At 37.4% G+C, this 25,191-nt stretch overlaps 1 protein-coding gene across 2 annotated transcripts in view; it reads left to right on the top strand.

Moving 5' to 3' along the window:
* The first annotated feature begins 6,158 nt into the window (after positions 1 to 6,158).
* LOC117418562 (VPS10 domain-containing receptor SorCS1-like) overlaps positions 6,159 to 25,191 on the top strand; it is a 113,102-nt gene continuing 94,069 nt past the window's right edge. Inside the window, exon 1 of one of the 2 annotated variants that reach the window (XR_009306797.1) lies at positions 6,159 to 7,203. Coding sequence is in view for 1 of the 2 variants with exons in the window: in XM_058985280.1 (XP_058841263.1) it covers positions 6,394 to 7,203 (810 nt within the window). In the remaining variant the exon portion in view is untranslated. The remainder of the gene's footprint in view (positions 7,204 to 25,191) is intronic. The other variant, XM_058985280.1, reaches the window with a different exon arrangement.

The following is a 25,191-nucleotide window of genomic DNA, read 5'->3' as shown; positions in this document are numbered from 1 at the left end:
ACTGAAGCCACAGCTGCCTCTTGTTTCCTGCAAAGCCAGCAGTCCTGTTTCTATATGTATATGTGATACACTACTTTATGAATATTGCAACTGCAATGAATAATTTAGCGTTAAATATTAAGCAAGTCATGTTCTACAGGCTTGAAACAGAATTCGTTTTCACTCAGTGAATGATAGTCTATTTTATGTTAAAGGCCATCGTGAAAGTAATCCCTGCTCCCAATCCAGTTCAGTGCACATTAGTCCCAAGACACCACTTACACAACTCAATGTCATTCCCTTGTATGTGTTTGACATTGACGCTTTTTGACCATCTTCAAATGAAGTTGATGAATGAACGCACAACACTGCCCGTTTTTAAAGGTCTGAAGGTATAAATAAAATGTTAAAAGGCTCAAAGAGCAAACCTTAGGAGACACCCTACTGCATCCATGTCCAGGGTTCAAGGACCTCATATTGGATTAAATCAATCATCTCCCAACATCCAGATCTCTGAATCCACAGTTAATCTCATGAAACAATCAGCCTCACAAAACACCAGAGCTGCTTATAATACAGGGTGGCAGTCTTACATCAAATATTGCTCCCTGTCACATTCATGCCTTACTTCCGAATGTTCCATCATATAATTCATTACTTATTACTTTTTAAAACTCCTTACCTGAGCGCTGAGGGGTCAGAGTTTAGTTTGAAAGAGGCAGAAGCAAGACAGCTGTGATATCTTTGCTAGGTAGAAACAGCACAAGGCCAATAAGACCACAAAACTGAATCATGTGACTGTACATGCCTACAAAGATGGAGTGTGGGCAGGAAGCGACTGTGAAATTAGTTGTCTTGTTCAATATTTTAATCAGTTGAGAAAAAAAAAAATCATGCAAGTATGTCATTATTCCTCGTTATTTGGCATTCTAGCCATGTTGCTGACTTCACATTACCAAGAAGTAAACAAAAATACATGTTAGAATTTATAGGGATACTAAATTATGTAGGAAATACATTATGCAAGGAATTCAGTTAATATGTGGTTGTGGTTGAGTATGTCTAATCCACCACCAAGATTTATTATTCAAATTATTTTATGTTTTACTTTACATTGAAAAGTTAAATTACATCAATTTCATAAAAGTTGTTTATAGCGCTGGATTGTTCCAGAGCACCATTTCAAACGGTCTTTTGTTAATATAAATAAACATTAACTCATTATGCCAAGCAAAATCCTTGGAATATATTTTATTGCACCAGTAAGCATGTTTCATTATGTGTCACAGCAAATTTCCATTTTTTAATTACAGTGCAGTCTTTCTGATAATAATAGACAACTGAAATATTACTTGTGACTCAATCTGTTCACAGCAAAGGTTAAGGTGAAGTATGTCTTATCTAAGAATCTTTATTATGAGCCATTTTCTCTTCAACAGATGAGGCTAGGCATCATGTTATAAATAAGAATCCTTCTCATCTTAAACTCTCTGCTTACATGATATATTTCTCAAATACATTTCAATACCTTATTGAATAAATAATAAGGAAGAATGGTGCATAATTGATAATATTTCATGTTAGCTGCAACACATTCACATCTGAATGGATAAGCAGTATAGTCACCATAAGACATACTGGTCCTGTACTTGGCAAAATTAGCAAAGAATATTTTTCAATAGTTTTATGGCACGTGTGCTTCACGGAAGATATTATTTCATAAAACAATTTACTCCAAATTGTCATTAGCACTGTTTTGATACAAAATTATTATTCGTTCATTAGTTTATTTGGCAGTAGCCTTTATCCAAGGCGACTTACAGGTGTTACAGGGCAATAGAAGGCTACAGTGCAAAAACAATATTTAAATACAGAGTAGTTTACAGTAAGCACAAATACTACTGGAATTCAATATGAGATAAGTAACAGCTTTGGATTATGACAATTTGTATCTACAATGACATGATAGTAGTGCAATAGTGCAAAGATAGTGCATTAGCTCAGGGGTCGGCAACCTAAACATAGCCAGGGGCCTCTGTGACAGCCCACAAAATGGCTTTTTAACTCAATTATCAGGTTTTAATACCTACACAATACCAACGAACTTACAGAAACACATTGGTCAAAGCATGGTGTACAATTATACTGTATTTATTAAAAATAAAAAATAAATAAAATGGAAATCTTTGAACAAAGACATTACCGCTATACCACTGCTATCGTCTTTTCAGTCAACAATATTAAACCACACAGTATTCACAATGTAAAACCACACAGACTTCACAATGTAAAAACACACAGAATTCAAACAGTGATTAACACTAATCTGTGCAACAGCGAAGATAAATAACTATTTAAATGGGTTTATTTACATTTACTAGCTGCCTATTACGTCTGTCTTTCTCAAAAAAAAAAAAACTCCAACAAAAAATAAGTGTGCAAATACTATTTTAAAGGTACGTGGATTCCCACCAAAAGCAGCCAGAACACACAAATGCAGGTTTAAGTATAATAATTTAAAAAGACACAGGGTTGTTTTTTTTTATGAGCACAGCATGTCATTTTTCTCTGAAAAAATAACCGATAAAGTGTTGGATAGAGATGGACATGGACATGGAGATATATATATATCTCACAGACATCACTATTACACTACATTATGCCTGCTAATATGTTGTTGTTTGTTCTTGTTTTTCTTAATTGGTTTTACTAATTTCTGAAAATTCTCTCATTGACTCTCTCAATTGTACAAGCCCATCCCACAGCTCAAATGACCTTGGTTGCTAGGCGTACAGATAAAAACACCTGACACTGTGCACAACTGGAAATTGGTGTATTGACAAAAACAAAGCACATCAGGCTGGGCTGCCACATTTATAATTGTGCACTAAATTATCTGAAATGGCTAAAAGAAAACATATGTTAGCAACATGAAAATCATTTTCTTAGAATTGAATATTAAGCTTCATAGCTGTTTTGCTATTGAAAAACAAACACCATTGATTTGGAGCACTGTAAAGACTCAAGTCAACCAAGCAACAGCAGTAGTGACTAAGTCATGCTGGCCTGTCCTCAATCCAGACTGATTAAATTAAGGTATGAATGTTTCTCAGGGGAACTAATTCACATCTCCAAATTTAAATCCTGATCAGTAAAATCCATTGCCTGCATATCCCAAGAACGAAATATACTGGCTGATAACATTCATTTTGTCAATAGGCAGGTCTCTGCTCCACTTCTTACAGACAAATTGCTTTTACTGATATCTCAATATAATCACAGGTGCTTCAATCATCTATTGTCGTTTTACAGGAACTAATAATGCTTACTGAACTTAAAATAAATGTATGGTACCCCCCACAGCTGTAATGCAACTCTAGACATCAGTGAATCAAGAAGCCTGATTTTACTTTGTCAAAGACTAACGCATTATGTCCATGCTGCTACTACAGCACATGCTGTATACAGCCCTATATATCACTTTTTGTTCTTGAGCATCACCACCAGGTTCTGGAAGTGTGCCTGATATTTTCCAGTATAAATGTAACTTCTTATGGCTGCCAGTCAGGTACAACACATTAGGAGGCTGTGTGGTCCAGTGGTTAAAGAAAAGGGCTTGTAACCAGGAGGTCCCCAGTTCAAATCCCACCTCAGCCACTGACTCATTGTGTGACCCTGAGCAAGTCACTTAACCTCCTTGTGCTCCGTCTTTCGGGTGAGACGTAATTGTAAGTGTCTCTGCAGCTGATGCATAGTTCACACACCCTAATCTCCTCTGTAAGTCGCCTTGGATAAAGGCGTCTGCTAAATAAACAAATAATAATAATAATATAAGGGACATTCACCCAGGACCCCACTACAAATAATACATCTAAACTGGCAATTGGAATAAAATGGAACTGAATAATAATTATCATTGCTCAAGTCTAAGGGGTTAGATAATATTATACTGTAAGTATGCATTGTTTGCCTTTAACCAGTCATCCATTTTAGCTTTTGCTGGCTTCTGGCAAACAAAAGGCATTTACATAAGATATCTATTTCTATGCAAATATATGCAATAATTCCTGAACAAAATCAACTGAAATCCCTTTAAAATGATGTTGTGTCTATTAGTTGATAGGAAGATTTCCAGTCGAAACGTTTCTCATTGAATTAATGAACTTCATTTATGTGACTATGAGACATTTTGGAAATCAGCCACTCCAAACTCAAAGGTTACAACATCCGGACCATTTCCCACACAGGGGCGTATGCAACTTTCGTGAATTAAGCATTCAGTGCAGTTCACAAAGCAACACCAGTATTAACCGTGCTGCATGGAAACATTTCTGAATTGAGGTCATTGTCTCATGTCTACAGGATGTTCCATTTTTGAGGAACTTTAATTTTCTGTTATTCTTGGGGTTGTTGTTGACTAACATAAAGCAGTGTACCATTTTAAAAATGATGTAAAACTTACAATAACTACTCAAGAGATTAATTCAAAGCTGCGGCCACATACAAATCTAATCACATACTAGAAATCTGACCAGATTAACAACATCGATGTGAAGGTTTTACTTGTCATAAACGTCCTCTTAAGCTGCTGGAGAAAAATAGCATCCCCAGTACCAGATAAAATAAGCATTTATTTAAAGACTTGAACATAAATGCAACCAGGGAACTAGCAGTTTCTAATGGAATTTATAGTATACAGTGTTTCAAACGTATCTGGCATTTTAAGCATACATCCAACAAATGATGTAGCCCTCTCCTGTCTCCAGCCCCTGTCTTTTATCTTGAAGCACTGAAAAAGCCTACAGTCTTTACCCTAGACATCCAGTTTGATTTCAGTTAGTACATGGTGGTGACTGAACAAAAGCAAACACATTTTTACCATTTTTTAAGTGGTAACATTTTCTTTTGTGTGAAAGGCGGGAAAACAAATACAGGACAAGGCATGTATTTTAATTAGACAATAACCATTGCAGTACAGATAACTGTTGCCTCCAAGTACACTTTGTGTGCCCTGTACTTATACAGTAGCTATTGTACGACAAGTGATTTGGTCTTTCCTTGATTTAAGGTCCTGGTTTTTAATATAAAAGTCAGTTAAGTGTTGCATGTGCTTTGAGTCTGACTCTACTGCATCAGTCATTGAACTCAGCGACAGGCTACTGTTGCTATGCTGTCAATGAACTCTGTATGACATGTGTTTATCCAGACTGCATCGTGTTATCGGAGGATAACAGGATTTGGAATCCCAATGAAACTGAAAATGTTCCTGCTATAACTCTGAGATATGTTACAAGGAGCACACCATGTAAAATATATAATGAATATGTGAAGGTAAGCCAAAGCACATTTAAGTCATATAAATCCTCAGTGCTGTGGAAAGCAATTACAGTAAGAAAGTCGTAAATTATATGTTTACATTATATTACTTTTTCCAGGTAAAAGGTCAATTGTTTAATTAGTAATGTATGTACTTTAGATTTTTTTGTATGTCTTTCTTGACCAAATAATGTGGTTTAACTGTCTTTCATCTTAGCATGTTAACATAATTTAGATTTCGTCAGAATGCTTACTGCTATATATATATATATATATATATATATATATATATATACACACACACACACACACACACACACACACACACACACACACAGTAGTCTCTGCTTATAGGGACACCTCCTAAGAGAACACTTCGCCTAAGGAAACACCCTTGGGGTGAAACAGATTTTTCCCCATTATAAATACTCTGGCTAAAGGAACAGGAACTTTGCTTAAAAGAGCACCTTCTTGGCAGTACTGTTTTGTAAACTGATAACTCATCATTATCAGATTTAAATTTAAATGATTTATTCAGTCTTTTCAAAAGCGACTACTCATCACAAGTGTCTTGATATATATATATCAATTCACGTTATCAGCGTTAGTTTTTCATCATTCACACAGTCATCAATACAAGTACAACACTACAAGCAACAACAATTAAGCAGGTTTTGTTACAACATTTAGAAGTTGATTCTGAATATATATATTTTTTTAAATAAGCTTTTAAATTAAATGCGTTTGGCAATATGTGCACAACATATGGAAATCAGCAATAACCGAAAGATATCTGCAAAGCAACTCACGTTAACGGAATAGAGCCCATTACAGTGTAAGGATTAATGCAGTGTAAAAAAACAAGGGAGCAAGAATCCCCCCCACCCCTATCTCTCCTCTGGCTTCAACCGTGCTCCTCCCCCACGCGGGGCTTCATTTGATCAAATCCTCCAACGTCAACGGTTTCACCGAAAATCACTTTCAACAACACAGCAGCTAAGCGTAATCCCACAAGTTCCGAGGAGTTGCGCACCCACATCTAGTGAGCACCGCAAGATAAACATAACCATCTCCCCTACCCATTCTTTGCTGCTAGCGATGGAGAGCGGGGCTGGTTTCTGTCCACTCTGGAACACCGCTCTCTGGAGCTGGCTTCTGATCTCCACTTCTTTCCTTGTTATTGCTAAGGCAGAGATAACTTGCAGATCATGTCAGCCCCCGGCGGCCAAACCGCGTTCAGAGGAATTGCTTTGGCTAATGAAGACGGACACTGCCGAAACTGGGACTGGATTTAAAAGTGAGATTAGAAAGTACCCTGACGGGACAGCCGGGTCTCATCTTGTGGGCTACAAAACGCAGCTTCTTGACTGCGTTGCAGAAACGTTCAGCTGTGTTTTGGGGAGAGGCAGAAATATAAGGGCATTTCATAGAAAGAGCACAGGGCAGCAACACTTTACCAAACCGACCCTCCATGGACTGCCAAAGAACAAGGATCACAATAAAGCGACTGCAGCTGTTGGCGAGAAAGTTTCCAACCTTAGACAGTTTGAGCAGAAGAAACTCGCCGGCAGTAAACGTTCTTTGCCTGTCATCAGCAATAAAGCGAATGATAACCACGGGCACCGGTTCAAAAGGAATGGCTATAGTCTGACACAGGGGAAACAAGCGCTGAAATCAACCACTTTACAGCAGGACGGAGAATCAAAGGCTTTGGGAGACAGGAAAGTGCGCAGCGCCTCGCATGCTGAGCAGAGACTGAGCCGCGCTGAACTGAAATGGGGCGGCGATGAAGGGAAAGCGACTGACTCCAGGGAGAAAGAGTTGAAACTTACCAGCACCACCTTCGCACTGACAGGGGATTCTGCTCATAACCAAGCCATGGTGCACTGGTCAGGACACAACAGCAGTGTAAGTCATTTACAGTATATCCATAATTACAGGAGAAGTGCAGATCAAATAGTGTTTGCTACCTTAAAAGAAAGCAACGTGGTAGTTGATCCAGAATAAGTTCATTTAGACGTGTGCCAGGTTTCCTGCCCAGCCCAGTAGTTATTTAACCTGCCCGCTGATCGTCCTGAATTTAGAATACCATGTTATACAGTACCATAACTTAGTCTTAATTCTGAAAGACCTGTTGTTCATAATCCATTCTACTGCTTTTTAAACGGGTTTAATTTCTGCTAAAAGTTACTACTACTATGACGACGACTACTACAGTAGTAGTAGTACAGTTAATGCTATTACACAGAAAGTTGTCACATTTTTTCGTTTTTTTTCAGTATATTGATGATACAATTTGTTTTACTGTGTATTCTATTCTTCTGAGTTATGAATATTAACTATTTTCCCACTTGGTTACATTTAAAATACAAGTCGTCAATACACGTCAAGAAGCCAGGCAGTCAGAGCAGATGTGCTGGTGTGGAACCAATATCTTTGATAAGATGAGCACTATTAAATGGATGATGGTGATACACGAGCCACAACACACATCTCTGCAGAAACATTTAACCTGTAGACTCCATGAATCCCCAAACACCGATACCTGAACGAGAATGAAAAGCCTCTCTCTGCTGCTCGGAGATTGTCATGGAAATGCATTGCAGACGTTTTCACGGGCTGATGGGTCGAATGCATAAACATGTCTAAAAAATCAAATAATATAATTCTTGCGGAAGCATACAATATTGTCTCCTAATTAAAATCACTAAAACATTACTCCTATAATTGGTTATCCTGAAAGTCTTTTTTGTAAATATCTTAGTTTGGGAAAATGAGTCATGATCCCAAATGGACTTTAACTTGTTTTTCTAAGAATGTAATTCTTAGAAACAACCTCCGCAAACAACTGCTATGAAACTGAATTGCATTCCAAGTTAGTGATTAAATTAGTGACTGTGGTTGTAAGAAAAAAAAAAGCAAGCCAGCCTCTAGACAAGAACCGTTTCCTTGTCTTGAAGCAGATTGCAAAGGTACAAAGAGGTTTCATTGTACTGCAGTAAAAACAATACACAAAGAAGACACACAATTCCATGTCTGAACTGTTCAATCTGGGGACTAGTCAGCTGTTCAGATAATAGGTAGATGATGGTAGTGCTTTGGTAAAGCTTGCTGCACTTTCTAACCATTCCTACTGAAGACAATGTACAGTAAACGCATGAGACATTGCAGAGCCCCATGTACTGCTAATATATAAATACATTTAAAAAATAAAATAAAAATAATGTACACCAAAAAATTGAAATGATTAAAAAATAATTTATTTCAGGATGTTTCAGACAAAATCCCTTCTTCAGCTGTGTAGAAAGAAAAATAACAAGATGCTCCAAAGTTCCAAGTTTAAAGATAAGTTCACGTTCTCTTTGCTTCCGAGTAGAATTTGTACCAAAACACTGACTGATTCCACAGATGGTGATGTCTTCAGCAGTGTGATTATTGCTGTTGAAGTGTCGGGCTACTGGAAATGTCAAGGTGTTGATTGGAATGCTTCGTAAATGTTCCACAAAACGATCTGCTAAACGTCTTTTAGTTTCTCCAATGTATAATTGGTTGCATTTCGTGCAAATGATGCAGTACACTACTCCTTTAGAAGTCCATGTACAGGGCTGGTGGATGTGGAGTGATGAATTAGGGCCTCTGATCTCAGTTTGGGAGTTAATATATTTGCATGTCGTACATCGTGGTCTGTTGCATGGGACTGTGCTTTTTAAAGGTTCTGCAGAAGAGAGAATTTCACTGTGGACCGTGTATTCTTTTAGATTTTTGTCTCTTCTATATATATATATATATATATATATATATATATATATATATATATATATATATATATATATATATATACACACACACACACACAGAGTCAACCCTCTTCACACCGCCAGGTAAGGGCAATAGGCAAAAACGGGCAATAAGTGAAGGTGGCTTTATAGTGAGGGTCAAAAAAAAAAAAATTTAGGCTTTTTATTTTTTTAGTTATACAATTACAGTATCGCCAAGCCATTTTAATTAAGCATTAATCTTTTTTACAACTACAGTACTAGTTCTTAACAGTAGGTATACTAGTGAGGTTTTATCATCTTTTCCCATCTGTATGAAGCATACATGGTTACTTTTGAGGAACAGTTTATACTTAAAATAAAATAAATACATAAATAAATAAATAAATAAACACTCATTTAGTGTCAAATCACCCAAACAACAATTTTTTTTATTATTATTATATTATATATTTTTTTACTGTACTGGTCATTTTAACTTCACTGTTTGTGGCACGACTAAGTCTGCTGAATACTATCCCCCACTGAACGATGCCATCTATTTATTTCACAAAGCAATTTAAGCTCAACAGCATTCTTTTTTAAGTACAGGCAAACACTTTTTTAAAATGAAAGGTCAGAAAAAAAAACTATCCTGCTATTTACAAAACTGATGCTTTAGTTTAAGTCAGCCTTCATTTGTGCAAACCTCTACCATACTTTTTTTTTTTTTTTTAAGAATTACTGTGGTTTATAAAAGTCACTTGTTTTAGACTGCGTCAAGCCTTTTTCAGGTTAAACAAATCGACCCGTTCCATCAAGGTAAGCCATTTGTTTTTATCCATTAGAATGTCTCCAATTGTCCTTCGATTAACAGTGTATGCCTCACTTAGAAGAGAAAACATTTGCGATGTCTTGCTTTCTTATTTTCAGATGCATACATGCAGATTTGTTTCTTTTGCTCTGGTGTTAAATGTAGGATCGACTCGCCATGTTGTACTTTCTGTTTTGCTTTGGGAGCGGGAGTGTAGATGACATTGGTATGAACGTTCAGTTAACAACGAATTAGGAAAGCAAGTCAAAGGTTAACTGCATAACTTTGTTGTTTTAATTGGCCATGATTATTTCTCTGGCGCTACAATGAGGGAAACTACAATGCTTATATTTACGTTTGCTTGGCTTGGGAAGTTGGCGGGTGGCGGACAGCGGGGTGGTGATATAACGGGTACAAATAACACTGTTTTTATATTGGTGACATTTGTTCAGAGAGAATAGCTGGCGGTATGTGAGGGTGGCGTTATAAAGGGGGGCGGTATAACGCGGGACAACTGTAGATATGTCTCGCAAGGGACTGCCTGAGTAAGTTAGGCAATGGCACGGCTCCAGGGCACTTGTTTGTCTCAGTTACACAACACCCATGACCACTGATACTGCTGGTTAAATGAAATGTATGTTTTGTGTCATGTAAATGGTACTAGTTTTAAATCTGACTGGTGTAGTCAGAAATCAGAACATTTGCACTGTTACTGCCAAATTCCATACATTTTTTTTTTGCCTTCTTAGTTTGAATACCTTGAATAAGGAACTTGCTGTACTCTACAAATAACCTGATCTTTTTCAGCTTACCTTCTTGGAATTTATTATATTTTTTTGACCACAATACTCATTTATAAATATCTGTTATTAATTGTCTGTTATGCAATATTCATTATAATGCAAAGTGGCTACAATGTAGCTTCCTCTGGAACAGAAACATTCCGATATTTGTTTATTGCAATTTTCTGAGGTTTGTGTATAGTACATTAAAGTAAATTACTGATTGTAAAATTGACCTGACAATATAAATGTTTGACTTAACTAATGTCACACTGGTATGCAGGACTGCTACCTGTTACATACAGTAGGTAAAAAAAGTTAAAATAAAAAGGTTATTACCATAGCAATGACATGCAAAGCTAGTGTTCTTTAAACAGATTGGCACAATATTGTTATATAAAACACTGACATTGTAAAAATTGCATTGGAATGTTGAATTATTTTTTCCCCTCAACGCAGCAATTCCCTACACAGCTCAGGAGACCTGAAGGTTCAGGGGTGTCCTCTGATCCCACAACCGCCCAGCTTCCTCTTTTACACCCAGGAACTCGAGAGCGGATGTCAGTGAGCTACCGACCTCTGGAGGACAAAGGCCAGTCCTGCAGGTGTCTGCTTTTGAGCTCTGGCCAGCAGGGTTCACTGTAGCTTCAGAACCAATGCGACTCTCCCTTCCGAATCCCCAGCACAGACCAGCGACTTTGCACAGCCAGGACGTGAACCTGCGCTGTATGACTCACCCTGCACACCACGCGGCTGTGCTTTTACCAGATGAGCCACTCGGTGGACCCCTTAAAATTGTATTGGAATGAGAAAGATATTGAAAGATGACAATTCATAAAAATAATAAGAGCTAATGTGTTAATGACTCCATCTGGTTGTTTGTTTGTTAGTTTGGCTTAAGACATGCATTATGGATGCAGAGCATGTCAGCTGATGATGGCTTGCCATTCTAGTTAGCTGGATAAAATGTATATAACTGTGTATTGTATTAACATTTTAATGAAATAGTTGTTTGCCAGGAACCATGCTTTTGAATCTAATAGGTGCTCTGTCTTCAGATTCTCCGTTTGCAATTTCATCTACTGCATTCATAAGCTGTGCAAATAGACACTAAATCAGAAACATATGAAAGATATTGGGTTGTAGCAATATTAACAAAATCCATAACCTGACATACAGATAGCACAGCTCGTATAGAAGGAGCGTCTACTCTCAATCTGGAGCAGAGCAATGAGTTGGAAGGCACTGTATTTACATCACATTTGATCTGATGCAGAATTGTATAATTTTCAAGTGATGTGGTACAAATTGAAAACCGAGCAATTTGTAACGCTTAGGAATAGGTCTGAAACTGCAGATAAGGGTGACATTTTCAACAGAACACAGTGAAGGCTTGGGAAATGATGGAAGGTGTTGAAGTTAATCGGGAAGGTCAGCTAGTCAACAGAGGCAGATGAGGAGAGACAAGAGGACCCATAAGAAACATTCATGCCACCTGTTTCACAAGCAGAGATTTTCTGTATGATATTGGGTGGAAAATCACACTATTTTATCAAATTCTACTGTGTGTACAGCAGTGTACTAGAATAATAGAATACTGGCTTCGGAGAACTCCTGGAAATCATAATGTATGAAAATGCAGTAAAACGAAAAGAAAATCTAAACTAAATCTAGCAAATCATTTTTACATCCAAAACTAGTGTACTGTACAAGGTTCACTGTTACATTCTTCTGATTGGATACAATTCAAGACTTTACTAGCAAAGAAGACTGTCTCCAAGTACACTGGATGCACTCTTTAGTTATATATGACAAGTGTTTTGGTCTTTCCTTGTTTTAAGGTTCTGGATTTTAATACAAATAATGTATGTGATTCCTCCACTGTGAGTCTGACTCCAACCCAATCAGTTTTGAGAAGTACTGTACCTTCATCAGCATAATCATTGGTTTACTGCTATAAACTTTGCCTTACAATTATACAGTATTCAGTATGTCCTGGAAGTTTTTTCTTTGAAATACCATGTAACGAATGTGTAGTATATTCTTATATTGAAATTAGATTCCAATATTTGATATCCATGCACAATTGTGTAGTCTCTAAAATGCAGATGCCGTTTACTGACTTGTAAATTGATTTGAGTTGAGTTAAATTTACAACATAAGCATACAGTATGAGTAAACTTGTGTTAGCAATTGTTAATGGAACCTGCAAGGAATTCCCAAGGATCGCATTGTGCTTTCAAAGTGCTGAAGCAATTTAAGAGAGGCTGCATCGAGGGGATCAGTTCTGTGGTTGTGGGCATATCTGAATCACAGTGGAGACTCAGCAGACAGCTGGAGAAGACCAATCAATATTACACATGTAATTGACATTCCCCAAAGATGTTATTAAACATGCAGTATCCCTTTTCTTCAGTAGCACTGAGCAGTGCATTATCAGTAATTTCATTGTAAATTATAAAACAAACTAATTACAGCCTATTTCTGCAAGTAGTCTACTTTATACTATATTTATAAATACTAATATACAGTAGACTATTTAAAACCTTATGTGTATGAAAAGCAATAAACGGAACTATTTCTTATTAAATATAATATCCAGTAACATAGTGCATACATACAATGATCTCCAATCACATTGCAGTGGCAACACATTCGATCTGCACAAGTACATATGCAATGGAATGAAGCATTGTGTAGCAGTATCACACCGGTAACCTTTTCATATTTTCCCATATCAATAGTATATCACAAAAAATCTATTGCAGTGCCATATCAGCAGTTTGCAACTGTATTTGTATATTTTCTGAAAACTGAATACCAGTGTTGTGATTTTCTAATATTTCTGCGCATGGTGCTTTTGGAAATACAGTCTATAAAGGTAAGGAAACACATTATATATGGGAACAAGCAACCCAGCCATGCTGTATATAAGCAGGGTAATCATCTTCTTCATGATTGCAAGGCGCTGTTGTGTTTTCTATTCAAGCTGAGTTTTGGCAGCTGCAGGTAATTCTTTATTAATAATAGATAAGGCTTTGTAAAAAGAGAAACCGTTTTCCCCAGAAAGAAACATCAAACAGCCTCACTGTAAAAAGTGGGCACTGCAGCCGCATTCGTGAGGTTTCAAAGCCAGGTGATAGTTAAAAAAAGAAATAAGTCATGTCAAAGGAAGGTTTTTTGAATACAGGGGGAGGATGCCATACAAAAGCATCAAGGCACCACAGGTTATTACTACACAACAAGAAAAAAAGTGCATGCTTACAGCGAACCGGTTAACAGAGCTAAAGTATACACTTTTCAAAGCTTAGTCTTTGATTTTACCCGTTCAGGTAGTTGAAGAGAAAGACTGATTTATATTTCACATTTCTCATCAGAGAAGCCAGTTGCTGTATTCATCAATACCAGGCAGCCTTTTATATTTCTAAATTAGGTTATAAAGTGGTTATTTGTTCATTCGGACTTCTGTATAGACATGCTGTGTTGCAGCAATCAGTTTACAGTTGCCAGAAGAAACATTATTATTCATAGTTTTGTTGCTTGTGTTGATATGGACTTACAGCCACAACCCTGCAAAATAGGACCACTCGTTATAATGGACTATGTACAGTAGATCTCTACTGCAGTATGACCCCATACACATCTTTGGATTTAGTATAAATTAATGTAGAAAAAAATAAGTTGCACCAGTCTGTTAAAGTGTTCTTAATTGACTACTATGTTCAATAATTATGTTTTACTACACATTTTTTTGTTTTGTTAATTAACTTTTCTTGATCCATCAATCTCGATGAACCTTTTTACTCATTCTTTATTGTATGCATGGATGATAAGAACGATTTTGATTGTAACGTACCTCTCTCATAGGGCTTTAGTTCATGGTACTTGATTTAGCCAAGCAGACTGCAGGGCTCATTCGATGCAACTAATCCTCAAAAGCTCCACTGGTGAAATTGTGCTTATGTGCTGCGTTATGTGGTAGTTTTCCACATAGAACATCAACATTTCACTTGTTGTAAGATGTGTTTGAATCTAGAAACACAGGAATACTGCATTAGCCCACTATGCTACATACCCAATTGTATCCTCATATGTTTTGTAACACGGTGGAGGTTGGGCGTGAACCAGCGACCCCGCACTCCTCAGGCGAGCTTCTGGTTTTAGAGCTTTTAACCTCATCCCATCTCACAGACAGGGGACAGAATCTGTAACGGCAGTGTTACACACAACACTGCCCGATACAGCTGCTACAGCATATAGCCCTCCGATACAATAGCAAACATTTTGGTGTAAGTAACTTCCTATGAATCCCTTTTTGTCATTGTCATGTTGTGTGTAAGCTTACTAACATAAACCAAAACTCTGCCTTGATTTCACTTTTCATTGAAGAAATCAATTTCAGAGCTGAGTAGTGACGGCACTGCAGATCTATCTAGTTGTGCACCGCATGATATAAACAGTTGGTATTTTCATACATCTCCAGCTCTTGCCTGTCAGCACAAGGCTCTTGGACGAGAGGTCTTCAACCTTGAAGACAATGAAAGACACATTTCCATTTTTTTGATGACTAGCATTCAACCTTCAAGTATGATTTAGTCATGGGAAGGGCCAGCAGTTCTTGCTATTTTTCGTGTCTGAGAGATCATATATTAGCATCTTGCGTACCGTAGACAACTGTTACTGAAATAAAGAAAATAAGTTTGTTTTGTGCTGTTTCTGGAATATGAATTGCATTCGCTTTTGTCTTCTGGTACAATGTATATGTTAAACAGGGAGAAAGCACAGGTGGTGGACTGAGTTTTGACAAGTGTTTGGCTACCAAAAACTGACCTCATTAGTGTTTGAGATGCATGGTACGATGCTGTGCTCAGGTATAATGAATTTATCACACAACAGCGTGATACTCATGAGTGCCTGACAGGCTAATAAAAAGAGCCGCCTCAGTGAATTCTGCTTTAGTTGTCATGAAGTAAAAAGAAATCAGCCCAGACCAGAATAAACGTGCACTGTTCATGCCCAACTAAGTACTGCCTAAGTATGCTACAGGCTTCATAATTGAACTAAAGATGTCCATGGTGGAACACATGCTGCTAAGCATTGAACTGAATCAGTGCCCAGACAATCAACCAAAGGGCAAAGTGATGAGAGGAAGAGTAGCTCACAGCAAGCATTCCACTCTCTGGACTAACACGGCTCACAAATAACTGTAGGATTGGATCAAGGTCAAGGTTGACAGGACGACTGACTGCTGAACCCATTTATTCACGTCATATCTAGACAGCTTGTGGTATTGAGCCAGGGATAAAACCATCTTGACACTGCAGTGATAATTGCTGTTGTTGCCATCTTGCCACCACCAGTTATACTTTCAATTAGCAGAATTAAGGATGTCCGTTTCCTGTAATTTGCATAGATCTGTTCTTGGAATCCCTCTTTGTATGTTAACCTTTTCATTATTGCTTTTCTTGTTCTTTAAATTTAATTTGTAATATTATGGCCCTAGTTACCTGTGGTGTTGGCAATCTAGAAATCAGCTCTCATCATGCCAGTCTGATAGCTCTACAAATAGTCTTGCTTCAGCTTTTTGTTTTATGCTCGCTTTTGTACATGGGTGTGTGACAGCCTGCGAGGAAGGAAACTGTTGCCAATACAGTTTCATATGATTCCTCGGGAATATTTGTTCAAAACCAGCCCAGTCCTTCAGATCCTTTTCTGTCTTTTCTCTAAAATAAAAAAAAAAACTGTTGCATTGTAAAGATCCAATCATTCATTAATTCAATCCTCATTGATTTCAAATGAAATCTGTTTCGCATTTGGAACAGAATTATCTAAATTGTGCCATTAGATTAATTTGTGCCGTTCTACTTGATTTAATATTCTTGTTCATATTCATCAGCTGAATAAAAATTAAATAGTAGCAAAGTCAAAAAGGAATGCATTTATCTGGGCTTTAACCTCAGATCAACATCTGCCTTTGATGTGATTTAAGCAATTAGAGCACATTTTGGCTCTTGTGTGTATACAGTATGCTACACCCAGGTGAACATTATTTAAGGCGGTACTGCTGCTATATGTCAGCACCTTCACTGTGCTGTATTGGTGCTTCGTTGTGCTGTATTGGTGCTTCGTTGTGCTGTATTGGTGCTTCACTGTGCTGTATTGGTGCTTCGTTGTGCTGTATTGGTGCTTCGTTGTGCTGTATTGGTGCTTCGTTGTGCTGTATTGGTGCTTCGTTGTGCTGTATTGGTGCTTCGTTGTGCTGTATTGGTGCTTCGTTGTGCTGTAGTGGTGCTTCGTTGTGCTGTATTGGTGCTTCACTGTGCTGTATTGGTGCTTCGTTGTGCTGTATTGGTGCTTCGTTGTGCTGTATTGGTGCTTCGTTGTGCTGTATTGGTGCTTCGTTGTGCTGTATTGGTGCTTCGTTGTGCTGTATTGGTGCTTCGTTGTGCATTATTGGTGCTTCGTTGTGCTGTATTGGTGCTTCATTGTGCTGTATTGGTGCTTCGTTGTGCTGTATTGGTGCTTCATTGTGCTGTATTGGTGCTTTGTTGTGCTGTATTGGTGCTTCGTTGTGCTGTATTGGTGCTTCATTGTACCGTATTTGTGCTTCATTGTACCGTATTGGTGTGTTGTTCATTCACACAACCGCAGGATTGTCCTGAGTACCGTCTGCTTTTTATTTTTTATTTTAGGAAAGCATTTTGTTTGCATTTCCAAAGCATATTCAGGTGCTTCTTTTAGTACTTTTCAGTTTCTTACTCACTTCTGCCTGGCTATTTATTTATTCACTAATTTGACCTGTTTGCTGTGACATTTCAAAGAAAGAGACCTCCTGTGACAGGCTTGTCTTGAATAATAGTGCAGTCCTTTAGCCAAATAGCCTTTTTTGATTTGTGTTCATGCTTTACGCTGTCCACAGTGCTGACATGCGTTTACATACAGCATTAAACAATGACAGTAACAAACTTATCCCCTGCTGGGGATAAAAATAATATATAGTATATGGCGGGTTTCACAGCAGACCCTGATTGGCACAAATATTGGACTACTTTACCTTGTCCTTTAGCTAACAAATAGTTCCATAAATGTTCTCTGTCAAGACATTAAATGTTAGAAAAACACTCTACAGTAAAAGCCAAGCCAATTACTGTGTGTGAAAAATGAATTACCCGTAATCCGACTATGGATGCTGTACTTCTTCATTTAAAGTCAATTAACCTGTTAAAGGATTTCATAACGATCCGTAATCCATTTGATTTTTTATTCTGTTACAGCAGAAATGCAGGTTAATCACAACATTTTAAAGACTTGGAATATAATTGACCCATGCATTGTGATTTGCAAACATATTAGAATTCTGTGCTTCTCGGGGGAATATCTTTCCTCTGAAAATCAAAAAAACAAAAAAGTACAAAACATGTCTTGTTTAAAGCTATCTGTTTATAGATCTTTGGGGAGAAATGATTTAGTTGTGGCTATATACAGCTAGTGCTGCACTTGGGAACATTAAATGCTCTTCTTTTTGCAATTGTTTTGCTAAACAAATTGGCTATAGTTTAGCTATCCAACATGCTGGGCTTTGTCCAGAGTCTGTAGCAATTGACCACTGTGCCTGTGTAAGATATTTCTAGGTATCATCCTACTAGCTATCCCCCACCTCTCTGATTCAGTCTGACAGTACTCTGCAGAGCAGGCATGATCTTGTAACTAATTAGGTTTCCACTAGCAGTCCTGTAGCCCCCAGGCAACATGCAGAAAAGCTTGTTTAGTTCATAAAGAGGCATTACTGTAATATGTCTCACATTAACTGTCATTTTAAATATGTGTGTGTGTGTGTGTGTGTGTGTGTGTGTGTGTGTGTGTGTGTGTCTATATATATATATATATATATATATATATATATATATATATATATATATATATATATATATATATGAAGGGAACAGCTTTGTTCAGTTTGAACTTGGTTCTATATTGACAGGTAAATGCAGAGTGGCAGTTGCCTGCAGTTTCTTTGTGACATTCCTTTTCCTTTTCGGGTCTGAAACACTACTGCTGTTTGCTAATACCTGAGCTGAGGCTAATCTCTTTTCCAGCTGTAATCAGAGCAGCAGATTTCATTTAAACAGATGGCACACTTCAAAGGACATCTTCTGAATTAAATATCTTACACAGCACCACTGGTGTACAGTCCCTGGAAATAGCATCGTACACCAGGCAGCAGTGCACTACCAGAAACATGACATGGAAGCATGCTGAAAATATCTATTTTCTTTTTGCAGACTGAACACAGCAATTTAACTCAGCTCTTCCATTGATCTGTCTATCAGCTGTTCAAGATCAAGGACATTTTTTCTAACAAACTTTTTTAAGTATTGCTGTCACGTAACAGGACCTTGGTTCCCTGGCCGCACGCCAAACACATCTATGATGTCACTCATGATGTCACTGCTTGCTTCTCTGTCACACTGTATAATTCCTTTCCCTAACTCCTAGCCCCTTCATTGATGCTCAAAACAATGAAATAACAAAAAGAAGACCATTTGATTTCTATTAAGCAAGGCCCGGTAGAATCCTCTTCAGACTGCCAGAAGCAAATGCCCTATCTATTTGGACCGTTGTGGCCAACCCCCCCCCCCCAACCCGCCCCCGCCACCCCGTCCCAGGATCGAAACACTGTATTAAATTAAATTGTAGTATTTTAAAACAAAGCTTATGATGTTTTTTTCTGTGTTGTCGATTTCATTTTTCTTTAGGCATCTGTTTTAGTTGGACCTTTTTTTATTTTGTATTGATAGCATATTGGTGGCACCATCTGTTCACTACATTCAATTCCAGGTACCAGGTGTCTAATATAAATCAATCAATCAATCAATCAATCAATCTTTATTTTATATAGCGCCTTTCATAGTTGACCACAATCACAAAGTGCTTTCGGTCTCCTTAGTTTGTAAATAAGATTAGCTTGTGAATGTTTGTTTTGTTTCCCCAAAATTCAACCTTCCCTGGAGTACAAGACTTCACTTTTCTGTCAGGGACTCATTTGTTTGCATTTTTCTCGCCCAAGTACAGTGTATCAGTGTTTTGAAAATTACCCTGCTGCAGCGTTACAGTATATCTCTGTAGTATTGTTCATAAAGTGAATTACCAGACAATTTAGTTTTAAAATATGCTCACCTAAACAAGTGCATCAGCAATTTCACAAATTAAAGTGATGGGACTTGAACAGGAAATCCAATTCCATTTAACTTAGAGGTCTAGGCAATAAGCCTTTTTTCCCATTGTTGAAGTGAACATAAAAGGCAGAAGGTTTTATCTACCCTGGGCTGATGTACAGTATAGATCACAAATAATGTTGCCTTTTTTTTAAGAATGCTTTTTGCTCCAGGAGGGATTGTGTTTTTGGAGCAGTTCCACATTATAACATGTTTGGGTAAATGCAGTGATGCTGTGACAACCCAACTCTTCCTCTTTCGTTTGGCTAGTACTTCAGTGAGGATGAATGTTTGGACACATCAACATGACTGACCAGCAGACAGTGTTTATAAAGTGGTATTAAAGACAGTCACTGGACGTCACCTCGTTGAAATGAAGTAACAATTACATCAGGGGCTGCTTTTTGAGAAGAGAGTAGTGCTTCTTCTTCAGGGTGTATTTATCTTCCATTCCAGCATTGTAAATTGGATTTTGTAAAATATACTTAAAAATTAAAATAAAATGAGCTGTATCTGTTTCATATGTGCTAATGGAAATGGATGGTAAGTACACAAATATATACAGGGTGTTACACTGTGATGTTATTTTTAGGGGGTGATGATGTCAGAGAGTAGAAGTGCTATTGCTTGACTTCACTTACACTGAGATTTATCAGCAGGATTTGAGAAGTATGCATGTCACTAGATGAGTGATAGTCACAAATAGCCATTTTCATTATGTATCAGTGTGCCAGTAAATGCATCAGACTGCAATCACTTCGTTACCAGAACCCTAATGATTTATGATTTAGTTTCTTTTGTTTTTCAGACAGCATGGGGGAAATAGCAAAATTGCACAAAAGGAATTCAGATCCTTTGTAGGCCAACTCTCCTCATTTAAAGTGGCTTTCAATCAAATTAGCATTAGATTGTTAGCATCAAATTAGCATTAGTTGTTAGCATTCACAGCCCTCTGTCGATGAATCTGTTGAACTTGGCATTGCTGTGTGTACTGTATGTCTGTTTTAAATGATAACTTTAGATTTAGAAGGCTTGCAAACTTACAAATCCTGGTATTAGCTGGGTCCAATTGCCTTTGTTTCTACAGTTCAAATGCAGTAGTAGCAGGTCTGTGTTTTGGAGGTAACACTAATGGTTGAGGTACATGGGTAGGGCATTGTGGAGAAGCACACATGACCACAGACTGAACAAAAAGAACATTTTTGCAACCCAGCATTTTGTTTTTTTAGTTGAATACATTAATACAGAAAACGTATACCCATGATAACAGGATTGTATCACATATTCATGGATAAATCAAATAAGTACACACATCTCAGATAATCAGGGGTATTTACAAGGTGAAAATTGACTTATTGTAAGCCTTTACTTAGTGCTATATAGTCCCCATCTAAATTCATTGAAGTTCAGGTGGTCCACAGAATACAATATTCAATGACTGGCCAAGGAATAAGAAGAATTGGAGAAGTAAAATTAGAAGATTCCCTAGGCCACAATGTATGCTAATGTATGTGTTCCTGAGACATGTCATGTGATTCACTCAACCTATATAGCTGTATGCTGCTACAATTCTGTGAAGGCTAAACTGATCTGAGTGATTTTACAAGGGGCAAGATAATGGTTGCCCATGCAACCATCTTGGGCTATGGTATAGTGCTCAAATCACAGAAGCCTTCAAAACAAGACACACCTATTGCCATTTAAATAATGGCCTGGAGCTCTGGGTTGTGAAGGTGGGTTAACAAAAATGTTTGGTACCAAAAGACTAGAGTCAAACAAGGATGAGTTTTGGCCGTCGTTGTTGCAGAAATGAAATAACTGTTGGGAACGTTTTCTCTGTTTATCATTGCAAGTTCCCAAAGTAGGTTCAAGAGGATCTGTCCTCTGAAGTTTTCTTTTAAAATGTGAAATCAAATGTTATTGTTCTGCAGCAAATTTGAATAAAACAAAGGGTCTGACAGATCTATGGAAGCAACAAGAACCCACTGAAATGACTGCTGTCACTCAGCCGCAAGTGCATTCTTTTCCTAGTTTTCCATTTGCAGTATCTAGGTAGCGGTCCACTGCCCAGAGTATCCTGAAAACTGCACATAGCCAGCTGTCAATGATAGAATCAGTATGAAGAAAGTATATGTAGCTTGGAAACTAGTAATACTATCCTAAAAGCTACAGTAAATGCCAGATGAACTGTAGTGAGACACTAAAATTGGACTAAAATTTAGACGGTGCAGCTTTTTTTATGTCACACAATTCAACTAAATAGCACACTTCTGACACATCCAACTGCAGCATGGCTGCCAGAAACATATTGTGCATGTTAACATCTTTAGAGGTTAGTAGATGCAAGAACACCATTTTCTAGGATTGAGGATTATTAAATCGCAAATATGAAACTGACAGTGTTTGTTAGGAAAATTGTCCTTACTCCAATTCAGCATAGTGGAGTGTATGCTGCCCACGGCAGCAAAATATTCACTTGATCATTTACATGTGTAAATTGGTAAAGAGGCATGCTGACACAATCTGAAGCACAACGTGCAAAGTGTTCTGAGCACAAAAGGTAGTGTTAGAACATAAATTTCTGGCCTGTTTATTTTTTCATTAAATAAAGTTACATTAAAGTTCCACAGATAATCAGTTATAAGTTCTACTATGCACTACTATACCACCTTTGCTTGTTCTCCTCCAGTAGTTTTTGCGATGCAATAAACTGTACTGTACGAGTTACTGGAGACAAAGGACGGACAGGCGAGTTGCTATTAAACGTATGAAAGTTTGTATTATCCAGTGTTTAGCTTTCCTGATTGAGTCAAAAGTAGCCATCTGCCTGGGGCAGATGGTTTCCCCTGACAGGCTAATCTAATTTTCAAAACAAAGTTTATCTCTGCTTGGTGAAATGACAACCCAAAAGGGACTTCTCGAGCTTCTCTTAGTAGAAAAATTGTCTGCAGGTGTTTCCCCTGTGAATCAATACTTCTTCCACTTATAATGGGTTAGCCTCTATACATTTTTTTTTCTTTGCATGAATTCATTAGGTTATGCCAATTATTCAGTTCCACTCAGCTGACCTGCCTGGTTATGAAATCAAATGGAGTGGTGAATAGTCTCATTAGAACATAATCTTTTACATTAGTCTTAAGGCCAGTTTATACTGGACTCTACTCATCCGTCTTACTTGGGTTGAATGGATTTACAGTCACTGTATAGTGCAATCTTAACTGTTCTTCAGCCAGCTTTTTCTGATTTGTAATTTACTGTGCAATTCGATTCTGAAAGTCTCTTATGACTTGCACTTTTAATATGTATAACCTTTGTTTGAATGATATCATCAATATCTTGCTGCATACATTTTCTTGTTTGGGTGTTTCTGTGCATGGCTGGTTTAAATGCCTTTTTGGATTGATCTGAAAATTTGTATAAAACACCCACAGTTGCAAATTCAACAACCGTTGATTAAAACAAATACATACACAAATAAAAACAGACTCATTCATTTAATTCAAGGGATCTTAATTATTACTTGTTTGTTTCCCTTTTCATAAATATGGCACTTATAGAACTTTGGTGCAAAATCCTTTGGGGATTTCATATAAATATACACACTTCTCTCTAGTTTAGCGTGTACAATTACGTTGGCTCACCTCAACAAACCCCACAAAAGCTCGGGAGAACTGAAAGTCAGTCGGTGTACAATTTTAGGACAAAGCCAATATCCTCTTTACAGCCATTAGCTCTGTGAATTTCGGCGAGCTAGGCAGTCCTGCAGGTGTCCTTGGTGAGCTTCCTGTTAGTAGGTTCCACTGTAGATGAGACCTGCCGGAGGACAGAAGCTAGTGCAACATTGATTACAGTTTAAAAAAGATACTGCTTTAACCTTAAATCTCTGATTCATTTGAACCAGTCAAAAAACAATTAATATTGAATCCATTAAAATAGACTTAAAAGCAAAACATTCCTTAAGTACTGTAACTCATGAGTTAAAGCTGTGTTCAAACTAATCTTTTTGTGCACAGTGGAGAAAAAACAAAGAAACAAAAAAACTTAAAAGCCAAAATTGAAAAATGAGGCACTGTGCTTTCCATTGCCAGACAGACTAAATGGATTTAATGTTATTGATTTGGGGTTCATTATTTGCAAAGCAATTCATAAACAGTGGACATGATGGAAAACAGTCAGTCTCTGATTGTGATTTATAAAATGGGCCAAGAAATGTGATTGATTAGAACTGAAATGCAAAGCTTTAAATTGACAGCCAGACCCATGGATTACAAATGGATTACAGATAGCTGGAATCGGTGACACTAAAGTCGTATTTGTCAAAAGCTGGGGTTTCTGCTTACAATAGACTGTACAGTAATTGGTCTTTCTAAACTTGTATAAACTTGTGTATTCCCCTTAAATCAGATCAACAAGCTGCTCATTTCCTTAACTTTAAAGTACTGTTAGTTGTTTGTTGATTGCTTTTAAGTTTGCGCAGAGCAGTTCAATTGGTCTCTCAATGTGATGGCTATAAAGTATTTAAAATGTTTTAAATAACTGATAGGTCCTGTTTTTTTTTGTTTTGTTTTTGAAAGTCTGTGTAAAAATGATTATCGCTTCTTTAAACAATTAGTTATCAAGTTTGATTATACTTACAGTAATGAGGAGTAGGTGTTATCATGATTATTGTCATTAGTAGTACCAGTAGTTATATAATTGAAGATGTTTATACAGGGTAGCTCTTCCAGCATGCTAATATATTTTATAATGGCTTTCTGTAATGTATGCTGGGTATGGGAGACAGGAGCTTCTTGGGAATTAAGAGAAATCTTAAAAGTTGGTACATTTAGCAAGTCAACATTAATCTTGTACAATACAATTAGTAATCTTGTACAGTATATTCTTCCATAGTGTCCCTAATGTACAAGATAATATGACAAGAGAAATGTATCTGCCATTCACTTTCATTGGGGTTCCGGAATCTGTTATGCTGTGATAGCACAATAGTTTGGAAGAACAAAGACACAAAAGGTGCCTTTGACGGCACAGCAGCCACATGGCGACAGCAGCCTTTTGCCAAGCCAAATGACTGATCAAAAAGATTTCTATTCAAACCCAAGATCTTCAACTCCATTCTCCGTTCAATGAGGAGTCTGTTTTTTACCCAATTTTCAGAAGCCATTTTTAGAATGGCTGTAAGCCAACTTCGGTCTTAGGACAGCCATCCTATTTTGAGCCATCCTAAACTACTCCAAGAGGGTCCATTCTAGCTCCCCAGTAACCCTTAATGGACCTGAGTCGGCTCATGTAAAGCAATGTAGTGAGCAACACGCCTAGTGTCGGTGTCACAG

This window comes from Acipenser ruthenus, chromosome 13 (genome assembly GCF_902713425.1).
Source record: "Acipenser ruthenus chromosome 13, fAciRut3.2 maternal haplotype, whole genome shotgun sequence".
Lineage (NCBI taxonomy): Eukaryota > Metazoa > Chordata > Actinopteri > Acipenseriformes > Acipenseridae > Acipenser > Acipenser ruthenus.
Note: the sequence above shows the minus strand (reverse complement) of the source record. Positions and strands in the feature narration are given on the sequence as shown.